General features: G+C 35.7%; 2 protein-coding genes across 7 annotated transcripts in view; one reads left to right on the plus strand and one right to left on the minus strand.

Moving 5' to 3' along the window:
• Positions 1-2127, plus strand: LOC147512762 (peptide methionine sulfoxide reductase A4, chloroplastic-like). Its single transcript, XM_086595763.1, has 2 exons — positions 1-478; positions 1736-2127. The coding sequence occupies exons 1-2, from the start codon at positions 113-115 to the stop codon at positions 1985-1987; spliced, it is 618 nt and encodes a 205-aa protein (XP_086451889.1). The 5' UTR covers positions 1-112; the 3' UTR covers positions 1988-2127.
• Positions 1733-12959, minus strand: part of OTP84 (Tetratricopeptide repeat (TPR)-like superfamily protein) — a 27796-nt gene continuing 16569 nt past the window's right edge. For 5 of the 6 annotated variants that reach the window (XR_015215101.1, XR_015215100.1, XR_015215099.1 and 2 more), the window contains 3 exons: positions 10766-10888; positions 2485-9508; positions 1733-2344 (listed from right to left, as the gene is read on the minus strand). The gene's annotated coding sequence lies outside the window, so the exon portion shown is untranslated. The remainder of the gene's footprint in view (positions 2345-2484; positions 9509-10765; positions 10889-12959) is intronic. The other variant, XM_086595759.1, reaches the window with a different exon arrangement.

Below are 12959 nucleotides of genomic sequence, written 5' to 3' on the forward strand. Positions count from 1 at the left end.
GTTGAGGTAGTGACACGTGGCACCGTTCTACTCGACTAAAGAGTCAAAACAGATATGGTCTTTCATAAAAAAACGTTAAAAAAATCCCCGTCCTAAATATATAACAAACTTCATGCAAGGAAGAGAAGTCTGTTTTTGTATTATTCAGCTGTTGTTCATTATTTTAACCATGGCTTCTTCAATTATTGCACAAGGTCCTGATTCAGACACCCCATTACCCGGTCAAACTTTTGCTCAGTTTGGTGCCGGTTGTTTTTGGAGTGTTGAATTAGCCTATCAAAGAGTGCCCGGTGTTACGAAAACTGAAGTTGGGTATACCCAAGGGATTTTGGATAGTCCTACTTACCATGATGTTTGTTCCGGGTCAACGAAACATGCGGAAGTTGTTCGGGTTCAATATGATCCTAAAGAGTGTAGCTTTGAGACTTTGCTTGATGTTTTCTGGTCTAAACATGACCCCACTACTCTTAATCGTCAGGTAATTGTTTTATAGAGAAATGTTGACTTTGCGATTGTTAGATAAGGTATGTTCACTTGTATTGCTTGTATGAATCTGTTGGTATATTATTATGATTTTTGAAAAAGTATTGAAGTTGTTTGGTTGATGGACTGGTGTATGGGTTCGAAAAGGGGACGATTCAATTCGCAGGGGGGTAGGATACTAGGCATATTGTGATTTGTGTCTGGTTTGTTTGTTTGGGAACTCATAATTTAATGTGTCTTGAGCTTCATTTGGCATTGCTTATGTGATCAAGTTCTTTGTTCTTAAAAATTTTAACTTACTATATACTCACTATCTCCGTTTCTTAATCCAAACATGTCTGAATTGATTTTTTTGGATTGAAATTCACATATAGAGTGCATTTTTTATTTAATTGGTGGAAATTTATACACTGATAATGTGTTACAAAGCTTTCTACAGACAGTATATAGGTTCTCCTTTAAACTACCTTAAGGGTACTAGATGAGTGTGATAGCCCGCCCCCGCCCAACTATATAATTTTACATCGAAAATTCCTGTTACACGCAAAGTCTTGATATCTTAACCACCTAAAAGTTGAGTTTGCAAAGTTACTTTTACATCTAGGCTGTACATATTTGATACAATAATGGATGCGGTACATGGATGTGTGGATACAAATTCCGTAAAAGACTTTAAAGCTCAGGCTCTCGGCAAATAACACTTAGTTTACATGACTACATGCTTTCTTGTCCTTATATTTAAACCTTTTCTGATGGAGAGGATAGAGTTCATAGATGCATGTACCCTTCTAGTGATATGGTGCGACTGTACTCTACCTTATTATTATTGTTTCAATTTGATCGGTATGATTCTCTAAATATACTTTAACATATTGCCAAGTTCACAAATGTTGCATTGTGATTTTGGCGAACAGTCTGCATCAGACTAGGTCATATGTGCATTACTACTGGTGTTGATACAGCTTTTACCTTTAGAGAAGACAGTTTCAAATGGTTGCCCACAAGGTATAAGTGGCTAGTCATAGATACTAAACATACCTCATTTTAGTTGCAATGGGATGAATGGATGATATGTACTATTGCACATTTGCACTACACTCCTATTTAGGTCAAATCCCAATGTTCCTCAGCTCAATGATAAGTTGCAATGGGATGAATGGATTAGGGAGCAACAAGTTTGTGTACATGTCTGCAACCGTCATGGCTCATGTATCTCTACATTTCTAATAGTTGGACTTTCTCTATGTGTCAGGGTGGTGATGTGGGTACCCAGTACAGATCTGGCATATACTTCTACACAGCTGAGCAGGAGCAAAAGGCAAAGGAGTCATTGGAGAAGCAGCAGAAGATCTTGAACAGGAACATTGTTACTGAGATCCTCCCAGCAAAAAAATATTATATAGCTGAAGAATACCATCAGCAATACCTTGCAAAAGGGGGGCGCGCCGGCTCCAAGCAATCAAGTGAGAAAGGCTGCACTGATCCAATTCGATGCTATGGTTGATGCTTGGAGTCTCAATAAGGTGGTTGTTAATAGGTTTATGCACCTCGAACTGAAATAAATGTGCTTATTTTATTGTATGGACACCATATCTTCTGCTGTTAGCAGAAAAAAAGTATAAAACCTCCATATGTTTGGTGGGATGTAAGTTTTTCCTTGGTTTCCAATTTAGCACCATCATCTTATTAAAAATATCAGCTACAGCGTGCCGGCTATTTCAAGTTCAATGTTAGTTGGCAGAACTTGGACTTCTACAACCTTTGGAGTTTTGAGTAAGTTGTTCAGAGTGATATGTTACCAACCAATGCAAGAATTGTGGAGTTAAGAATATCCATGAGGAGTCAGTGAAGCACATAGGACCTGAAGCAAGCAATTCAAGTACCCAATGAGGCTTTTTCTAGGCAAGGAGCCCCAATGAAAATGACACCGACATATGTATAAAATGCAATTTGTGAATTAAGGAATCTATGGAGAGTTTCATAAGAAATGTTAAAGGCGACCTGAGAAAAGAACGTGTTTTGTCATGGCAGTTGAGAGTTGAGACTTGTATATTCTAAATAATTTTCTCATACTTTAAAGCAGAAAAACCCCTCTTTCTGTTCAGTAAGCACGCTGAATCAGGATTCTGTTGGGAGAGCAGAAAAATCTTTACAGAAGAACTTGCGTCCCAACTTGTTCTCCAGTTGTATGGCCCTAGTTGAACTACATCAGCCACTTACAAATTACGATTGCCCAGCAGATAAAAAAAGAGGGAGGCCATGATTTCACTTCATTTTCTCGTATGTTATCATTATTTTGGAACGACATTGTTGCTAGAGTTGAATGCCCAATACAATTATACACAGATGTTGCAAGTAAAACGTTGAACGGGAAACTCGCAGATCCGTCAAATAAAGATGTCAAGTTAACCATTAAAAAACATATCCAGATTAAGAGAACAAGAATATCAAGGTCAAAGAAGTTTGCTCTTGTAATCCTCATGTGTTCACTGCACTAATAAGAACAAATAACCACGGGCATCATTCCCCATAATGCATGCCATAATCACAGAATCAGACTGGGCCAGTGCCTCATCCATCTTTTCAAGAGCTTGAGGCCAAAATTCTCGGTGCGGGTTTGGTAAACTGCTTATAATCAATTAATCACCTTCCGAAAATCAAGTGAAAAAAGTAACATCCACAGGCATACTAAAGATCATTTTCCTTACTAGACACTTACTGGTACAGGTTATCCATGCCTAAACCACACCTAGAAATCACTGAAAAACATTCTTCTTATGTAATTTCATGATGTCAGATGAGATCCAATTAGTGAACTGGAAGCATAATGATCCAAAATGTCACACATTGCAAACATAAAACAATCAGAGTAGATGAAAACCTAGCTAGATGCTAAGATCCTTTATGATAAGGGGTACAGGGACACACTCCAGAAGCAAGTGAAGATTCAACCAAATTAAATAGCTCTCCAAGATTATTTATGTCTTCACAATCCTGGAGCAAAGTCGTGACTATTATCATGAGCGTGGAGTGTGAGTTCTAGTATCATGGGCTTCTCAATCTAATTGTTACAACAAAGAGATAATCAAATATAATTATTACACACTTCACTCACAAATTAAGAAGTTAAATAAAATGTCAATACACAAAAAGGAGGAGAATGCCCGAAATGCAAAACGAACTCTGAACAAGGCGAATTGCAAAAAGATTCCAAGGAGAATTGCGAAAAGCATGAACCAACAACTTAGAAGATTTCACAAACCCATGGAACATAATAAGTACACAGAGTTGTCATATAGCTTCTATTTTCACAAAGAACCCTATTGGCGTGGTAAAGTGTGTGAAAACCAAGTAGCTTCAAAAATTCAAGTGTTTTCAGACCAACAAGAGAAATTTCACGAGTAAATCTTACTTGATAAAAAAAAACAAACAAACAAACAAACTCTCACGGAGTAGGAAACATCAAATGAAAATTCTGCTCGCCTCTCCCACTATGAATCTTTCTAAGGAAAAAAACATGAGTGGGGAGAATATATCCGCAGAAGTTTCCATTTACAAGAATGTCTTCTATGTCCAAGTGAGATGTTCCCAAAAATATGCTCCATACAGCCAAAGGCACCCTTTAAAATGAAACAAAACAAGAAAGACAAGTTTTATATGAAAAATAAGAGACACCCCAAAACCACAAGTATGAAGAAGTTAACAATATATAATCCGTGGAGGAAAAGCTTCAGACAACAAGATATTAAGCTTTTCCTTTTGAGAAGAAGAATCATTATGAAAAGATATAATGCGTATGAATCTAGCACAGTTAACAACTTTGATTTGTTCGCATCAGCCAAGTGAGTCATATTAGCAACTGTTTACATTTTAACATGGCAACTACAAACAAAAATAGGAAAATCCAAGGTTTACCTGCTACCATTTCATATTTTCATAATGTAACATAATCACTGCATTACCTATCACCAAGTCCGAGTAGGAGCAGTACCTGACACAAGAACATTGCTTACAAGGGTAAGATGTGGAGATGTCTGCAGCGCAAGCAGATAATTTATCATATATCCAGCAGCCAGAATCCACAAAGATTAACAAACAAGGTCATAAATTTACAATAACTAATGAAAGGATAAACAGTTCCAAAGATACACTCATGAAAGGACATCAAAAAGGCAAAACTGGATAACATCAGGGTGTGATAGGACAAACAATATTTGAAGAAGATAATGAGAATATTGGAGAGTAACTCAAACCAAATAAAATATTTGTATACACAGTTCACCTAAGCAATGGTAAAAGTTTTGAAAACCAATACCAAAATAAAACAACCCAATTTTTGTTCAAAAATGCTGATAACTGCAAAACAAAACATTAACATAAAAAATAATTTGAGCTTGTTTGATTGCACGGAAGAATTTTGAGTGGAAAGAATCTCAGTAGCGGATTAATATCGTGAAATAGGAAACTCTCCATAGATTTGCACCATGCCCCTCCCTCTTTGAATTCTCTCACCTGAAGTTCTGAGGGTGGGAAATCTATATTATCAAAGTTTCCATCCTATCTCAAGAAAATCTACCAATACAAGCTGAGTTGTACCATGAATCTTCTCCCATGCAATTATAAAACATAATTTTTGGTATAACAAAAGTAAAAGCTTTGATTATTTTTCTCAAAAAGTTGAAATTTTCAGCACAATGGAAATATTTTTTTTTTGGTAGGCACAATGGAAATATTTCTATTTCTAAAAGGAATAAATGAATTTTACATTTTGAAAAGAAGAACACTGAATATACCAGGTGGCACAGATGCATGCAGCACCGGCAGCTAAATATATAATATAGACCGCAGCCAATATCCACAAAAAAGAGCAAACAAGATCAAAAGAAGTAACAATGAAAGGATAAACAGTACCAACGAATTGACTCGCCTCCTAATTAATCATTACGTGAAACTGGATAACATCAGGGTGTGATAGGACAAACACAGTTGGCTGAAAATTGCTTTGGGTCCACATATAGCATCCGACATTATTTAGTCGGCTTCAACTTACATAGTGACATAGAGAAAATGTGGTATAAGTAGAAGAGAAAGCATAATTAAAAAGTAAATCAATAGAATATCTGTTGTGTAGACAACTCAACTAAAGAAAAAATCAAGAATTCAAAAATCAAAACCAGAAAAAACAAAACAAAACAAAACCAGTGTCCATTTAAAAATAGTGATAACGGCAAAACCAAACATTAACATGAAAAAAATGCTTTTCGCATGTTTTGATTGAATGGCAGAATTTTAAAAGGTAAACCAATAAGTATTTAAAAATGTTTGTTTGAAATACTGCAAAAACCAAATAAGTATTTTGAGTTTGTTTGATAGTAAGACAGAATTTTGAGCGGTGAAGTCTTAGTTGGTAGCAGATATATATCGTGATATAGAAAACCCTACATAGATTTGCCCCAGCCAAATCAAATATTTCCCATGCCCCTCCCTCCTTTAATTCTCTCTCAGAAAATTTCTGAGGGTGGGAAATATATATTACCAAACCTTCCTATCCCATGAAATCTACGACTACAAACTGAGTTGAACCATCAATTTTATCTTATGCACTTTAAAGAAACATAATTTTGACAAAAGAAATAGCATTTTCTAAACTAGGGGAACCCCCAAACCCTAAATAAAAATGCATATTTTCAAAGTGCACTTAAATAACCCTAGAGAAATTGAGCAATTTTTAGAATAACAAAAGAATCTAAGCGTGGTAAACTGGGTATTGAAACTTGATTGCATGGCAGAATTTGGAGTTAAAGCCTCGGTTCGTAGCTTTTAATTATCCAGAAATAGGAAAAAAAACTCTGTTTCTGATTTGCACAAACCAAATCAAAGATGATATTTCTCATGCCCCTCCCTCTTTCAACTTTCCCCACGAAAGTTATGAGGGTGGAAAATACATCACCATTTTGGGAGGGGGCAAGTTAACACAAAAACACAATTTAAAAAATGTAACACAAGATGTGCATTACCTATCATTAGGAACGTGTGGGAGAAGTGGGTAATGAAACAATCAAAGAGTCCAGCCAACACCCAATAGCTGACAGGAGTACATCAAATAAGAGTGTCTAACACGGAGATGAATGCAGCACACGCAACTAACTATACCACAGACAGTCGCCAAAACCGAGAAAGAAAAAACAAGGTCGCAACAAGTAATAATATTTAAGGAAAATATAAACAGTACCAAAGATATTGTCTCGCCCTAATTAGTAATGTACGTCCATGAATAGCATCCGACACAGTTTTGTCGGTTTCGATTTACATAGAGAGAAACAGAGAGTTGAATAAGTAGAGAATGGTGCACAGTTAAAAAGTAAATCAGTAAAATCTCAGTATGTACAACTCTACTAAAGAAGCGACCAAAATATTAAAAACCAAAACCAGAAAGCAAAATGTTTGTTTGAAAATGCTGATAACTGCAAAATCACATAAGTATTTTGAGTGCGTTTGATTACATGGCAGAGTTTAGAGTGGTAAAAAAACTCAATTGGTAGCAGATAAATATCGTGAAATAGGAAGCTCTACATAGATTTGCACCAACCAAATCCAAAATATTTCCCATGCCCCTCCCTCTTTAAATTCTCTCACCAACAAAAGTTGTGAGGGTGGGAAATATATATTACATGCTTCCATCCTATCTCTTGAAATTTACCACTACAAACTGACTTGTGCCATGAATTCTCTCTCACGCAATCAAACACACTTATTAGTTCCCCAGATGACAAAAACGCGTGTTTTTCAAGTGAATACCAATTAACGCATAAGAAGATGAATAGAACCATCTTTTGAAAAATAATTTTACACGTGTTGAAAGAAGCAGGATTTGTGCAAATAATTTCATGTTAAACAAAAAAAATTGGCATCGAAACTATGTAAAACCGGAAATACATTTACAAGTGAGAAAAAACAAACCCGGAATAAGTTAAGAAGAAATGCTAGAATTACTACTTACTACGTCTTGTAAGTAAGAAACAAGTAAGAAATCATACCATCCTTGTTCGTATGTTGTTATAGATGATCATGCAATCCAATCCAGTCTAGCATCCTTTTGATGAATCACGAACACAAAGGTTTCATGAGAGAGAATCATCATATAACGTTATCCAAGGAGGGGGTCTGTCTTGAACATTGCTTTGTAATCAATCACGCAGAGGTCCAGAGGTTCTCGTTGTTATCTAGTAGACTTGTAGTAATAACTTGGAATGATCATGCAATACAAAACTCATGCTTAAACAAGAAACAGATTTTGATGGACAATATCTTTTCCTCTGCCATGATCCCAGAGATATACAGATTTTGTTGCTAGAGGAACATAGGACTGCGGCATGAGAAACTGTTCCTCTGTGATTATAAGCTTCTAGAGGAATAATAAAAATCAAAATGAAGCACTTATCTTTTCAGTTTATCAGGCAACCTCATAGGCTGAGTGACAATTTACTTGCCAAAATTGCTTGGACTTCATTTTGTGACTAGCTTTATTTTTCTTGGGAGCGTGGATGTCGATAACCAAAATCTGACCCAAAGTTGCCCTCTCTGTAGCAATATTGAGTCAGAATTTGTTGACATTAAATTGTCAAAGCCAGTCTTCAATAATCTCCAGCACCAAAATCAGTCAAACCAACAAAATCTTGCAGATACGTACATGGTAAGCAAGCCGAACCCTATCCAATTGTGGCAAAGTCATGGCCTTCATGGGCATGCTCAAAGGCATGTATGTCCCACAAATCTCGGCTACCTGGATGATTAAGATTATTAACAAGAACTACAGACTTTCCCTTTGAATTCTTGTACTTAAACAACCATTCACAACATCTATTATTGCACCTGAATCTGTAACAATTTCACTCCAAGAAAGTGACTTTGAAAGCCAATTTCTAAAAAGTCAGTTTCAGAGCAGCAATCCATGCAAGTTTGGCTTTAGAATCAGAGATAGTGTATTGTGAATTCAAAATCGCAAGGAAACACCACTCACTAATTAAGCAAAGTGCTATAAAATACACTTGCTAACAGAGACTGAAAGCTGACATTGTTACCAACTGAGTCCAAAGTTCAAACAGTACAACCATACTTGTACACGCACCTTCACAACCAGCAATACCAGAGGAAACAACTCAAATAACAGTCTTTGAGTATAATTATTGGTCAATTTTCTCTCTTACCCTGTCAAGAGTTGAGACAGACATGGCATCATTTAGAAAAAGGACCTAATCCTTTATATTAATACTAATAACATTTGGTTATCGAAAAAAAAAAAAAAAAACCTAATAACATTACACCTTTGTGAAAGACAAAAATATAGAAGATGGTCAACAAGAAGTCAGCATCAGATGGCTACAGCACAGACTATTACCAAGTGGATGTGATAACATAGGCTGCAGCTATTTAGAAATGGCTTCTCCAAGACCTCTTGCGATGACATGAATGTACCCTTATGAGGAACATCATACCTAAGTTTTCATATACTCTTCACCTAAGACATTTTCTAGACATACTTGCATTCCATAAATAAACAAGTTAAGTTTCAACAAAAAGTCCTACAACTCTGCAAGTTATTCCACATAAAAGGCACTGAACAACAAAACCTTGTCCTCTGTTTGTTTAACTTCAAAAGCTTGAGCATCCAGGTGGGTTCTAATCTGTGCATTTGGCCCTTTATGGAAATCCTTATTTAGTGTTCTCAAAGGGACATTATTATCACCTTAAATACAACGAAAACCTAAAAGAGGAATATGTACAAGACTGGTAAACTTACCTTCCTAGGCACCAGGCCCAGGCAAAAATACATGAACCAAAAAATGACCATAATCAAAAGGCATTAAGAAGTGGCCATTATGCAACGTTGATCAATCATAGAGAAGAGTCATCGACTGCATTACCTTTTCAGTGTCTTATCCTCTTTTTGGCGCCTTTCGTTTTCTTCAGGTTGGGTTCTTAATATTTCCCTACAATTTTGTGGGCCCTTTTGGACAAGCCTTATCTAGCATTTCACAAAAAGGATATTTATCACCTTATGTAAGTAATGTATACATAGGCGATAGGAAGCATGAAAAGTTAAGCACCAACAGTACGAAAACAAATCGAAGAAAAAAAAACAACAACAAATAGGTGAGTACTTAAGATTAACAAAGCGAAAGAAACAAATGAACTGAAAATCAAAACAATAAAGTTGCATACAGCATAGAGATTAGAAAAGAAGAAGCACAGACACACATGGTGGGTCCAGGAATTTTATCCGGGGGGAGACAGAATGATGTATAACCAGATACAAGAAATAACGTTACCAAATTGAAAAGATGCAGGTAGTCTCCAAAGACGTCCCATACTTGTCCTTATTAACAATTAAATTTCAAAACTAGATTTTCTTTTTCTTTAGTAATCCCAACCGTTGTTTCGCACGCGCGCACACACACAAAGGATAAATTAAACTAAATATTGGGTCATTTATACCCCCCCCCCCCCCACACACCACCACCACCACCACGCCCAACCGTCATTGACCAGTCTTTTGTTACCTTTTTTATCCCAAAAAATAATTAAAGGAAGTCGGGGGGAGATGTCAATTCACGCACATCTTCGTTTGGGGAAGTGCACTTACGATTTAAACACACAACGCATTTTACATCCAACTATTTAAACTGTCATGTAGGGACTACTGATATCAAAACATAAGAGATGGACATATGGACATTCATCAAACTCAACATTCAGTCTGGCCTTCAGTCAAGGGATGCAAGCTTATCCTTCTTGATTCCCTACCACCTCCTGTTGTGAAGGATTGGTTCTACGTTAAGTTTGTAGCAGATGATGTATATACACATATAATTCTTCTTAATTCAGACTACCTAAGCTATAATATGAAGCTTGACCTGCTTCAAGCAGACGGTTTAAGCGATGTAGACATTACTCAACGTTGAGACGTGCCTTAAGTTGACAAACCAGCTTTTCCTACTTCTCTACCTCTTCGGGAATTAGATTTTTCTAAATCATTATGGACCGTCAGGTTGAACCGATGCATTCCTTGGCTGAGCAAAATAAAATTTCCTCCCGCTAAGATTCTTCCGCAGAGAATTCTAAAGCGTGAAGAATATTTCAGAAACGCTTCCTACTGCATGCAATTTTTCTAACAGAATTTCAAAAGTTTATCTTGGATAATTCTCCCAGCCTAACCATGAGTAACTACAATTTTGTTAATTTCTACAAATATATTTAGCCAGCAAGAAAAAGTTAAAATCACCCTTATCCGGTTCACTGAGAACACATTGATCCATAACTGGAAAAAGATACCCTCACTCTGTGAACAAGTTTGGATATAATATCGAGTGTGGACAGCACCTTCCTCCCATGGCTGAGTTGATTTCTACATATGTTCAAATGAACAACACGGTAAGGTATATCACCAATGAAAAGACAATAATCTAACATAAAAAAGTAATCCACTTTGTGCTGAACTATTGATCAACATATCATCAAGCAAACATATATGATAAAAGCAAGAAGCAATGTTCTTTGATAATTATAAAGTAAAAAGTACAACAATAACGATCTGGGTTTTACAAAAAAAAATCCAGCCATTTATAGTACCAATGATGCTGCTAAGATTCTAGTTAGTAGTAAACACAGCATATTTCGATTTCCAGAAGGCTCAACCTAAACTTCAAATCTCCAACTAAAAGCTTCATTCAATCCATATGTTTTGAGATCAAGTGAAAAAGTAACATCCACAAACACACTATAAAGATATTTTTGGTATCGAAGCTTAGGTTAGCCTAGATAGTGAAGGACTAGGTGATCCTCGGATTATGGTGAATGGGTAGTAGGAGTGTTTCTTTGTGGTATTTGGTTTGGCTTGTTGTTTTGTGTGCACTTTTATAGTGGAATGTTGGGATATGATTAGGAAAATAAAATGCTTGTTTTAACGGTTAATTTCTTATGAAATTTATAATCGAAATTTTTGCATGTTATAGTGTTGTTTTCCTAACGGAGTTTTCTATTTTTAAGTAAGTATTGACTAAAGAAGAAATGGTTATTTTAAAATTTCATATTTGAGTAAATTTGGAATTATCCAAGGAACAAAGAAACCCTTTTGATAAAGGTTGGATTTGAAATATTTGATATTGTCCAAGTTATGTATATCGTTGGTGTTTGATCCAATATACATAACATCTCTCTGTATGCATCGTTGGAGTTTGATCCAGTGTGTACATGTACATCGTTGGAGTGTGATCCAGTGTGCATACCACACATCGTTGGTGTTTGATCCTATGTGATGGTAGAGAGTTAGTATGCATCGTTGGTGTGTGAACCGGTGTATACTTTGCATATTGTTGGTGTGTGAGCGGTATGCATGCCTCACATTGTAGGTGTTTGATCCTATGTGATGGTGGACATAGTGTAGGCGTTAATAATATGAATCGATCTATCGTTTTATATTTTTATTTTCGAACATGTGGTGTTTGTGAGACAATCGAGAAAATGTTGATATATGTAAAACACTAAGGTGGTGGCGATAAAACATATGAGTTTTTAAACAAATAGTTTTGATAGGGAAGATCGTTAAAAAGAAAATTATAATATGTATTTTTTTTACGCCTTGGATTAGTTGGGAAATATTAAGAGTGGAACTAACTGCCTCGGTGTGAGAGAAACTACATTGCCTTCTTAGTATGATTTAACTTGAAGAATATGGGTTTTGCTAAACTGTGAAAGAATGATTTTAATTAAGTGTTAGCAATTGAAGAAATTAATTACGTTTATTCTTTTGAGTTGTGTATGCTAGCGTATACACGTATTTCTTGGGTTCAATACGTATATAGACACTTTCAAAATATGTGATTTGAATATTAGTATGTCTATCTATATGATATTGTATATGTGTATTCCTTTTAAGGTGTGTATACTTTAGCGATATGCGTATGTCTTATTTTACTTGTTTGACGTCTTGTTTGTTTGGTTAATCTACACTCTACCTTGAATCTCGGGGGCGAGATCCTTTTTAAGGTGTGTATATTATAACACCAGTTGTTTTATTATTTTATTTTTATCCTAATAATAATAATAATTAAACTAGATAAAATGAATAGATATAGATAACTATCGATCTGGGATAAAAGCCGTAAATAAATAGATAAGTGTTGTCCTTGTTTTTAGGGGGATGTTTTCTCCGCGTAGAGTTTTTGGGGAAAAAAAACAATGAGGGTTTTAGAAAAAAAATGAGAGTTTTCTTGAAGGAATGAAATTAAGGTTTTCTGGTAGTGGTGGATGTCGGGGGCTAAAGGTGAGTAGCTATTTTGCTATTTCACGGTTTATAGTTCGTATATCGGTGTATCTTGTCTAATGTTTTATCTTGCTCATTGTCTTGTTTTTTATTCTACGTCGTTATCATCGAGTTGTTAAAACTCTAGAAAACTTCGGTTTGATATAGAATCAAA

This window comes from Coptis chinensis, chromosome 3 (assembly GCF_015680905.1).
Source record: "Coptis chinensis isolate HL-2020 chromosome 3, ASM1568090v1, whole genome shotgun sequence".
Lineage (NCBI taxonomy): Eukaryota > Viridiplantae > Streptophyta > Magnoliopsida > Ranunculales > Ranunculaceae > Coptis > Coptis chinensis.

What these genes read in the sequence shown, in the direction of transcription:
- LOC147512762 (XM_086595763.1), top strand. Translation starts at nt 113, where the DNA reads ATGCAAGGAAGAGAAGTCTGTTTTTGTATTATTCAGCTGTTGTTCATT. An exon ending in CCACTACTCTTAATCGTCAG is followed by an intron (nt 479 to 1,735) that starts GTAATTGTTTTA and finishes TCTATGTGTCAG; the next exon opens with GGTGGTGATGTGGGTACCCA.